An 11,534-nucleotide genomic window follows, 5' to 3' on the forward strand; every position below is an offset into this window, starting at 1 on the left:
CACATGGTGATTCAATAAAAATTTAAAAAAGAAATAATTAAAAAATCAAACTATTAAAAATAATAATAATAATTAAGTACCAAGAAATAAAGTGGAGGTTGGGTGTGCTGAGAACCAAAGTCCGTCTTAGTTCTTGTACCCACTGAGTGAGGAGCAAGAAATTGAGACACAGCAGGATCCGGTTTGGTCTATGTCTTTGTCACCTCTGGGAGTACAAGTTTTGTCCATTAAGTCTGCAGCTGATCTCACCTTCCTGACACTGGCTTAACCTTGCCTCCTGGCTGTGTGGACTGCACACACAGCCCACAATAGTGACTACAAGCAGATCAGGCCTCCTAAAGCAAGGGTAACAAACAAGGAACCGTGCTCCTGTGTTTGGAACAGTCGGGCAGATATTAGTCTGCCAAGCTCTGGTGACAGATGGCTTCTATCTGTCAATCAAACCTTCAATAAGAATTTTTAAAAACCGGGGCTGGAGTGATAGCACAGCAGGTAGGGCGTTTGCCTTGCACGCGGCCTACCTGTTTTCGATTCCCAGCATCCCATATGGTCCCCTGAGCACTTCCAGAAGTAACTACTGAGTGTATGGGCCAGGAGTAACCCCTGTGCATTGCCGGGTGTGACCCAAAAAGGAAAAAAAAGAATTTTTAAAAACCAAACAAAAATCCCAAAGCAATTGGGTGAGCTCTAGAAAATAATTGTCATAGTCTACAAATTGTCAATTAAATGAAGAAACACATGAAAGAAAACATCAATAAATTCAGAGAAAGTTTGAGAGAAAGTATCAGAAAAATATAACTATTTATTACTCCAAAACCAACTCTGCAAGAAATATAAGATGGTCTTCTATAAAAGGAAAGAAAACTCACTCAGAAAGAGGAAGATACTAGAGACCATAAACTGAGGGGAACACAGAAAATAATAAAGGAGATTCCCAGATAATATTTATTTACTTTCTGGAATGGGATTAAGGAAATAGTACATAGAGTAAGATATGTGCTTTTTATGCAAAGACCCAAGTTCTATCCTCAACATCATATGGTTCCATGAGCACCACTGGGAATGACTTTTAGGAAAAAGTCAAGAGTGTACTGTAGTGGCTCAACAACAAACATAATAACAACAAATTCATGGGGAAAATAAATTTAGACATTCAGATAAGAACAACACAGTAATGCCAAGACAAAAAAATACTTGGAATGAAAGGCAAACAAAAGCAGATTACCACAATAAAGACTAGAATCAAAGTATCACTATCACTGTATCACTGTCATCCCATATATCATCGATTTGCTCAAGCAGGCGCTAGTAACATCTCCATTTATCATAGCCCTGAGTTTTTAGCAGCCTCTCTTTACTCATTCCTCCCAGCAGTGCTGTATTGGAGGCTCTTTCAGGGTAAGGGGAATGATACCCATTATTGTTACTGTATTTGGCATATCGAATATGCCACGGAGAGCTTGCCAGGCTCTGCCTTGTGGGCAGGATACTCTCAGTACCTTGCCAGGTACTCTGAGAGGGAGAACTGGCTATAAGAGGTAGTGCGGCCACCAATGCGGCCATGTGCTTCCAGGAGCATTGTTCTATAGTCTCTGTATCTTGGCCATTGATAGAATTACATGGTGTGGGTGTGGGGGAGGGAGTTTGTAGGTGTGGCTGCCTAGCTACTGGAAGATAGGGGATCTGGGTGGAGGAGGCCCAGTCCCGATACGAGCAGGCTTGGAGGTCTCAGCCCCGAGGTCCCACACACCTGGGTTCCTCTCCTGGTTACTTCATGTATGAGGCTCATTTGAACATGTGGAGAGGGGCCATAGGCATAGCTATGGCTGGGTGGTGGAGGTCTTTGGTTGCCAGGGCTCTGTTCAGGGCGGGGAGGGAAACTCAACCCAAGGGGCCCCGATGAAGACAGCCAGGCATGGGGGCAAGAGACTCAGCAAGTATAATCACAGAAAATAAAATAAACCCAAAGAAACGAGGTCAAACTGCAAAAACAACCAAAATTCTCATAGAAAAAAATGGCAGCAAATCACTTATGTTAATAACTTGTCTAAGTGTCGGTGGATTAAGCCCCACCTTGTCAAATTATGCCAAATGGCTATATAGATCAGGAAATAATATTTTATTTTATTTTCTGTGACGTGAGAAAAGCAATCCTGTTCACAATTGCGCCTCAAAAGATCAAGTACCTCGGAATCAGCTTAACAAAGGAGGTAAAGGACTTGTGTAATGAAAACTACAAAACGCTACTTCAGGAAATAAAAGAGGACACGAGGAAATGGAAAGACTACAAAGCGATAGTCATTAAAACAGCACAGTACTGGAACAAAGGCAGAGCTGCAGACCAAGGGAACAGGGTTGAATACTCTAACACACACCCCCAAATATATGATCATCTAATCTTTGATAAGGGAGCAAGAAATGTGAAGTGAAGCAAGGAAAGCATGTTTAACAAAACTGTGCTGGAAAAACTGGACAGCTACATGCAAAAAAATGGGCTTAGACCTCCACCTATCACCAAGTACAAAAGTCAGACCAAAATGGATTAAAGACCTCAACATCAGACCAGAATCCCTAAAGTACATTGAAGACAAGGTTGGCAAAACCCTCCACGATATTGAAGCCAACTGTATCTTCAAAGCTGACACAACACGGGCCAAGCAAGTGAAAACAGAGATAAATAAATGTGACTATCTCAAACTAAAAAGCTTCTGCACCTCAAAAGAAACAGTGACCAAAATACAAAGACAATCTACAGAATGGGAAAGGATATTTACGCAGTACCCATCTGATAAAAGGTTGATAACAAGGATATACAATGCACTGGGTGAACTCCACAAGAAGAAAACTGCCAACCCGATCAAAAAATGGGGTGATGAAATGAACAGAAACTTTCCCAAAGAAGAAATCCGAATGGCTGAGAGGCACTTGAGAAAATGTTCAACATCACTAATCATCAGAGAGATGCAGACCAAAACAACCATGAAATATCATCTCACACCACAGAGACTGGCCCACATCCCCAAAAACAAAAGCAACCAGTGTTGGCGTGGATGTGGGGAGAAAGCAACTCTCCTTCACTGCTGGTGGGAATGCTGACTGGTTCAGCCCTTTTGGAAAACAATATGGACGATTCTCAAAAAGTTAGAAATTGAGCTTCCATTTATCCGAGTAATACCACTCCTAGGAATATATCCCGGAGAGGCAAAAAGGTATAGTAAAGATGACATCTGCATTTCTATGTTCATTGCCTCACTGTTTACAATAGCCACAATATGGAAAAAACCAGAGTGCCCAAAAACAGATGACTGGCTAAAGAAACTCTGGTATATCTACACAATGGAATACTACGTAGCTGTCAGAAAACATGAAGTCATTAAATTTGCATATAAATGGATCAACATGGAAAGTATCATGCTGAGTGAAATGAGTCGGAAAGAAAGAGACAGACATAGAAAGATCGCACTCATATGTGGAATATAAAGTAGCTGAGAGGTACAAGCTTACAATGTTGCAATTTCTGGCAGATATTTCTCTGGACTTAGTTACTAAAATACTAAAATACAGAAATCCAAAACCGTGCGGCTGCTAGTGCGGCCTCTCAACCTCATATCTCTTTATTCTCAACAATGGAAAACAAATTATCAAATGCTTTCTTTTCAGCCGGTCGACTTTAGGGGGAAGAAACTCCAAATCAATAATAGTGACTTTTTTTGTTGAAATATTGAATGTAATCAAAGTAAAGTGAAAGTAAAGTGAAATTTACCAGTTACACATGCAGGATGGGGGGCTGGGGGGGTGGGGGGGAGAGGGGAGTTTACTGTGATTCTTGGTGGTGGAATATGTGCACTGGTGAAGGAGTGGGTGTTTGAGCATTGTATAACTGAGACTTTAACCTGAAAGCTTTGTAACTTTCCACATGGTGATTCAATAAAAGAATAAATTAATAAAAAAAGAAATAAAAAATTATTTTCACAATACTATTGATAATGGTTTCTCATGCACACAATTCCTACATCACACTCATCCCCAGAGTGCCACCTCCTTCCACAAAGAACCCCTTCAAATACCCTCTGCCCTTCCTCCACACACACATCTCACCTCAATTTTGTAGATTAGTTCTCATGTTATGTTTCACAACAGCATTTCCTGCCAGACCAACCAACGAAATAATAACGCAATAATCAGTAAGTCTTGGATCAGAGTTCATGCTTTACTATTTTTTTCTATATGTTCATTATTGTATGGAAAACCACATGTTATCATCTATAGAATAAGTTTCATCTTAATTGCCTATCCTGGTTCCCTGTGTCTGTGGGGTGTCCAGTGGGTGTCTGTGTTGCTCAGATGCTCCATCACACCATCAGCACATCCTGATAAAGAAAAGAACTGAAGGTGATTAAACATAGCTCAGAGGCTGAGTACATACAGCATTTTTTTAATTTTTATTTTTATTTGTTAGTGAATCACCATGAGACAAAGTTACAGACTTACAGGTTTTCATGCTTATGTTTCAGTCATACAAGTACCCATCCCTCCACCAGTGCCCATTTTCCACCACCAATGGTCCCAGCATCCCTCCCATCACCCCCACCCTGGCCCCTTCACCTCACCCTGCCTCTGTGGCAGGGCATTCCCATTTGCTCGGTTGCTCTTTTGGGGTGTTGTGGTTTGCTACAGAAGTATTAAGTAGGCATCATATTCAGTCTATAGTCTATTTTCAACCTGTATCTCCCATCCCTAGTGGGCCCGCCTAACACTCTTTACTTGGTGATCCCTTCTCTATCAGAGCTGCTTCTTCACCTAGCATGTGAGGTCAGCTTCCAAGCTTTGGAATACTCCTCTTGGTACTTATCTCTACAATTCTTGGGTGTTAGTCTCCCATTCTGTTACTTTATATTCCACAAATGAGTGCAATCTTTCTATGTCTGTCCCTCTCTTTCTGACTCATTTCACTTAGCATGATACTTTCCATGTTGATCCACCTATATGCAAATTTCATTACTTCATCTTTTCTAACAGCTACACAGTATTCCATTGTGTAGATGTACCAAAGTTTCTTTAACCAGTCATCTGTTCTCGGGCACTTGGGTTTTTTCCAGATTCTGACTATTGTGAACAGTGCTGCAATGAACATATGGTGCAGATGTCACTTCTCAAAAAATTAGAAATTGAGCTCCCATTTGGCCCAACAATACCACTTCTGGTAATATATCCTGGAGATGCAAAAAAGTATAGTAAAAGTGACATCTGCACCTATGTATGTTCATACAGCATTTTATTTCAATTTATATATGGAAACTGATAAATAAAAACATCTCAAAATTAGACACCAATGCATATAGGTATTTTGTATATGACAAAGGTTCTAAAACATTGACAATATAGTGAATAGAAGTGGTCACCTAGAACACATTTAAAACAAAATAAAGTTGAAGACATACTTTACATCTAAATTTAAGATAAGTCAATTTAGATAAATACACTAAACACTTAAAACTAATCAATAAAATTCAGGATAAATTATTAAAAATTATTTTTGTCTTAATATGAAGAAAGATTTTTGAAGCAAAGTCCAAACTTCAAATAATATTAAATAAGCATTAGAAAGATGATAACAAACATTTTTATATTACAAATCATTATAATCAAAAAGAAAATTAGATGTTAGGACATATTGAGAGTTCATAGCATAGATGAAGTACCAATTTCACACTTGTAAAAGTGCCTGTAAAATGAGTAAAGTCCATGAAGCTAATAGAAAATTGTTATAGTTCATAAATTTACAATATCTAGAAATCAAACATGGCTCTTAAACTATGGAAAAGTAAGAAACTAAAGTTATAATTACATTTTTAATATTAGATGTAGATGAAATGAATGCCACTACTTGATTGATAGGGATGACTTGACTCTCAATGGAATGTATGTATGACTGAGATAGAGTCTCCAGTCATAGCTCCTGGGTGGTCAGCTTCTCCCCACGAGGGCTCCTTTCACTTTCCTCCACTTCAGGAAAGTCCTGCAAAGCCCTCTGTAGTGTCAACTTGAGGATTTGTCGCTGCCGCCGTTGCCTCTTTTGTCTAAAAGAGCCAACAAAGAAATAAATGATGGGGTTGGCACAGCTGTTAACGCAAGCCAGGACTTCTGGGGTTTCCTTAGCATGTAGGAAGTTGTTCACATCATATTCGAAGAACACACCAAGAAACCACTCAATTCCCCAGGCCAAGCCACAGAGGAGGAAGACGAGTACCGTGAGCCCAATAGTCACATACAGCCTGGTCAGCCTTATCTGCTGGGAGCCACACAGCATTCTGAGCAGGAGGGTCAAGCTGGAACCAACAAGAAGCACCAGTAAGACCAGCAGCCATATGCAGATGATGCTATCAAATAGCAGGCACATATAACCATCTACGTTCCAATGCAGTAAGCCACAGTACATTCCTTCCAATATGCTCAGCAATAGGCACAGAACCCAGAGCAGGGCACAAATGACAGCTGACATGTGTTTGGGACGGTGGCAGCGGTACCAGATGGGCCACAGGACCAACAGGCAGCGCTCGGTGCTAATAGCACTGAGAATGCTCAGGCCTGCAATGTAGGCAAAGAAAAACATAGTGGCTAAAAGTTCAGGGATGTCAAAGAAGACGGAGCTAAAGGAGTTGATGAGTCTCTGGAGGGAGAATACAGTGCGGATGGAGAGGTAAAGAAAATCAGCTCCGGCCAAGTTGAGGATGTAGATGGAGAAAGCGTTCCTCTGTATCTGGAAGCCCAGGAGCCAGAGCACGACTGCATTTCCTGCCAGCCCCACCAGGGCAAGGATGACCATCAGAAAGTCCTGGGTTGTGGTTTCTGTATCAAAACTTGGAGGAGGGTCCTGCTCACTTTCATCAAGTGTGAAACTAATCCACCAATCTGTGACAGTTGGATCCACATACAGAAACTCTCCATAGGTGCTCCTGAGAACAAATGAAACAATTATAACCAATCATCACTGATTCTTGTGTTGTGAGGGAATCACTGACCTGAAGTTACAGGGAGAAAAAGAGACTTTGTATCTCATCAGATACATACTCACAGCACTGGGTCCTGGAAATCTAGATTTACATTATTCTTTGTTCTAAAATCTAAGCTCTCTGTACTGCAAAATGGCCCTTCTGCACACATAAGAATGCCATGATCCTAACATCATTATTCATTATCATATCCCACATCATGTCTGCTGTTGAGAAAAGGAAAAAAGGTCAGCTGTATGAGAGAGCAACCAAATTCGAGTTGCTACAAATCTGGGACTGAGGTATCCTCCAGGACAGAGAGGCGATCTCTGATCATCTCTTGAATGTTGTCATAGTTCCTGAAGTAAAAGGGGTTGATGAGGATGTAGAAGAAAAGCAAAATCTCTGCGCCCCCTTATCAAGGCACTGTACTTTTATTCATTACACTGAACACACGTAGTAATTAAGAGTAAGTCTTTTTTCACTCCCTTATCCATTCAAAAGGGCAAGAGAAATAGCACAGTGGGTAGGGGATTTGCCTTGCACACGGCCAACCCGGGTTCGATTACTCTGTCCCTCTTGGAGAGCCCGGAAAGCTACCAAGAGTATCCCACTTCCACAGCAGAGCCTGACAAGCTACCCGCGGCATATTCAATATACTAAAAACAGAAGCAACAAGTCTCACAATGGAGACGTTACTGGTGCCCGCTCGAGCAAATCGATGAACAATGGGACAACAGTGCTACAGTGCTACAGATCCACTCAAAATTCAATAATCTAGTCATACCTGATATTTGTCATTGTTGTCAAAATTCTCTGTAATATCCCCAGCATCTGGCATTTGTTTCTTAGAGAAAATCTAGTGCCATATTTTCATTGATCCAGGAAAATAAAATGGATCTTGAAGAGACTAAAGGATTTTCCTGAGATATTGGTGTGAAGAGCATGCCCAGTATTGACCCTGATCCTGTGGTCCTGAGAAATCCCTACTTGTTCTCTGCTTATTCATGATTGGAGAAAAGCCCAAGAAAAATAATCTTTTGATACAGATTTTGAAGAAGATACGGTATGGCAGTCCCTGCTAGCTGCCTTCAATGTCCATGCATTCTCCTCTTCTCAAGCACAATGCTTACTCCTGGGAGTTTGGGAAAAGACTGTTTACTGAGCCCTGTCAACCAGTGCAAGGGGATCAGAAATAAGGTCCCACTGCTTATGCCCTTTTCTGGAGCTGGATACTGATGTGTGTAGAAATCTAGATAGGCTCATATAAGATGAATAATACTATCTCTAAGAATAACTAAAGTCACTGGTGTCTCTTTGTCCAAGGTCAGTAAGAACAATCTTAATAACTTCTGTCTTGCTTAAGTTACTGTTATCAGACAATACTTTCTTTGGTACCTCCTTGACAACCAAAATAATAAAATTTAATAATTAAAAATAATCAGGAGAATCAATTGATTGGCTGTCCCTAATAAATTTTGATATTGATTTATCAAACTTCAATAATTTAGACATACCTGGTATTTGTCATTATTGTCAAAATTCTCTGTAATATCCCCAGCATCTGGCACTTAGTCTCCCAAATCTAATAAATCATCTCATTTCAGACCATTCATTTTTCTGATTTTCTGAGAGACAGAATGGAAAAGACTTTGCAAAGCAAGATAAAGGGAGTGGGATTCTCACAGCACTTTAGGCAAGGAATGCAGCTTATTTTAGGAAAGAACCTATTTCTCACAACTGCAATGTGTAGATGGAGGTGGAGAGTATTGAAAGGCTTATGATAAAACTAAACATTGTTGCTGTACTATTTCCAATATCTGTGGATGAATCTGCCAGCCCCAAACTTTCTAGTACATAGTTTATGCCTTTAAACCTTGTATTTTCCCACTTGACAAGCCCATGTGAATTTCATAGGTGGAGCTATGTGAACATGCAAGAGAAAGGAAAGGAGAGCTTTAGCAATAGACAATTAATCAATGTACCTTTCCTGCATTATTTTTTCTGCTGGAAGTGATCAGATGACCTGTGCTGAAGGGAAGAGACCCTCCAGAATTGAAAGTTGCTAGAGGAAGCTTCTCTGCCTTGGGGAGAATCTCGCATGACCAAAAGTGACACTCAGAGCTAGAGGAAATACAATCAAGATACACATCAGTCCTTGGTTTTCTAGGTGAGATATAGCTGCAATGAGAGTGTAGAGTCATGTGAATCAAGACACTTTCGTGGGTTTTTTGCAACAATGGATCTCATTATATGTCTGCCTCTCGTCTGCCCCGCCCCACAAGTTCTGATTCTCTTCCCAGCAAGTTTTTATTGTTTTAGAATCTGTCTGTTAGCTTTGCCAGGAACAAGATAAGCTTGGAGGATGGTATTGGTCACTTCCATACGTTGGTGTGACTTCCACCCTCCCATCTATGACCACTGGAGCCACATTCAGAAAATCCCACTGTGGTCCTGAGAACAAAATGACTGTTGCAAATGTTGTCATCACTGTATCATTGTATTACTGTCATCTGGTTGATCGTCGATTTGCTAGAGCGGACTCAGTAACGTCTCCATTCATCCCATTGTCATCACTAATTCTCATAATATAGGGGAATCTCTGACTGTATGTTACAGGGGAAAGGGGAGTCTTATTTATCTGGTATTATGGAAGGCCACCAACAGTAGAGTCCTGGGAATGTGGATTATTATTCTTTGTTCTTATCCTGGGCTCTCTTTCCTTAAAAAAATTTTTTTAAAAAATCTTCTACATTTGTGGAGATACCATGCATGGCTCTAACATACTGACTGACAGTTCTGGCCCAGGACATGTTCCCTGTGGGAAAGAACTAAAAAGTAATATTGCTGCTGTTTGGGCAGTGATAGACTGTGAATCTAGTTGTTTCATATCTGGGACTGAGGTGCCTTTCAGTAGCAGGAAATTGGAAGGCACAAGCAACCTCAGGGAAGAAGAGTGGTACCCCCACTGGGGAGAGTATAGATCGAGATTCAGAGTCCTGAGAGGATTAAGGTCTCCTGCTATAACACCTGGGCACACTGTGATGCTTACTGAGCCCAGTGTCAGCCCTCTAAAGCATGTACTGTTGCTCTGTTCACTAATGTTTCCCAGGGCCTAATTTTTGGGAGGGACACAGTGAATTGTTAAGAATCTTTTTTCAACAAATAAATAAAATGAGTAAATGGGAATATTGAGGTAGTGAAAAATTTGTAATAAATTTTAGAAAAGAATACAACTTCAAAACGAAGTCTTTAAAAATATGTAAACAAATGAATAAAAGGTTATTTCCTTACCATTTATTCTGTCTAAAACAAAATACTGCTTGAAAGAAATCTTCACATGCGCATTAGTAATGATGAACTTGATGGGGTCTCTAACCCAGCCTATGGCTCTAATGGTTCACTAGAAGGGTTTAGTACAATTTAACGGAAAGAGGTGGAGGTGGGAGGAAGGTTGTCTAAGGTAAGACATAATAACTCAACTAAATACAGGGACTAGGGGATTAAAAATAACTAAGGCATATTAATGAAGGTTTAATTATAATAATTATATAAATACCATTTATATCACATATACCACATCTCCACTATGTGATTTGAACTGGAATTTTCTTTGCACTTTGAAGAGTTTTCATTGGATAAAAAAATGGAAAATGGAAAAGTCTCTATGTTGTACAGGGGTTGTGATGGAAATATAAAGGTTCATGTGAATTCTTATCAGACAGCGGAGGGCAGGGTTGTCATTTGGAAGAATAACTGCTAGTTCTCCTTAATGCTCTTTTTCCTTGCTCTTCCTCAGGGATGTATATTGATATGTTCAAGAGACCACATCAGATCATGTATGATAAACCATATTGTCTTTAAGTAGAGAGTAGAATATTGGGAAGGAATGGGGTCCTATGTCTTGGGTGATAAGAACAGTCAGTAAATTATATCTCGTTCAATTCACTATTTTAATGTAACACTTCCTCTGGCAACCTAAACCATAAACTATATACATATAAATGCCTGTGTATTTATATTTCCTACTTAAAAAAATCCATTCCCAAGTCATAATGATAATGATGAGAGATTATTTCAAAGACATGAGAGCATTTCAGAAAAAAAGGAAAAAATCAACACAGAGGTGTCAAATAAACAAACTGAAGGGGTGGACTAAAAAGTTTATTCAGTTTATGGAGCAGGATACAGAAAATATCAACCAAGAGAAGATAACTCCTTGAAATCTTTTTTTTTCCCCCTCCGTTTCTAGGGTTAGTGAAGGAGAGAAAATAGCCTGAGATTGAGAACAAAAGGAAATCTATCTGGGGTCAGTTTCTGGCTCTCACCAGTCAGCCTGTGAGATCACAGTGGCAGAGTTAGTCTGCCTCAGAGTGGGGCCGTCTCCAGTGACCCTTCCCTGTAGCTTCAGCTACCACCACAAACACAGCTCAGCACTCCCTGAGTTCTGGAAAACTCCTCCTCCCTGAGTCTGGGTCTAGTCACATTAAGGCACCTTACTATTGTTTTCCTTTGGTGGTAGTGCTCACCACACCACTTAGC

The 11,534-nt window shown here is 40.2% G+C and overlaps 1 protein-coding gene across 1 annotated transcript; it reads right to left on the bottom strand.

Annotated features, from left to right (window-relative positions):
• Nucleotides 1–5,950: 5,950 nt before the first annotated feature.
• LOC101556347 (mas-related G-protein coupled receptor member X2-like) lies at nucleotides 5,951–7,793 on the bottom strand. The gene is made up of 2 exons (XM_012932568.2): nucleotides 7,780–7,793; nucleotides 5,951–6,956 (listed from the first exon to the last, which is right to left on the bottom strand). Exons 1-2 carry the CDS (start codon nucleotides 7,791–7,793, stop codon nucleotides 5,951–5,953), a joined length of 1,020 nt encoding a protein of 339 aa, XP_012788022.2.
• Between the last annotated feature and the right edge of the window lie 3,741 nt (nucleotides 7,794–11,534).

Source organism: Sorex araneus, chromosome 6 (assembly GCF_027595985.1).
Source record: "Sorex araneus isolate mSorAra2 chromosome 6, mSorAra2.pri, whole genome shotgun sequence".
In the NCBI taxonomy this organism is placed as follows: domain Eukaryota; kingdom Metazoa; phylum Chordata; class Mammalia; order Eulipotyphla; family Soricidae; genus Sorex; species Sorex araneus.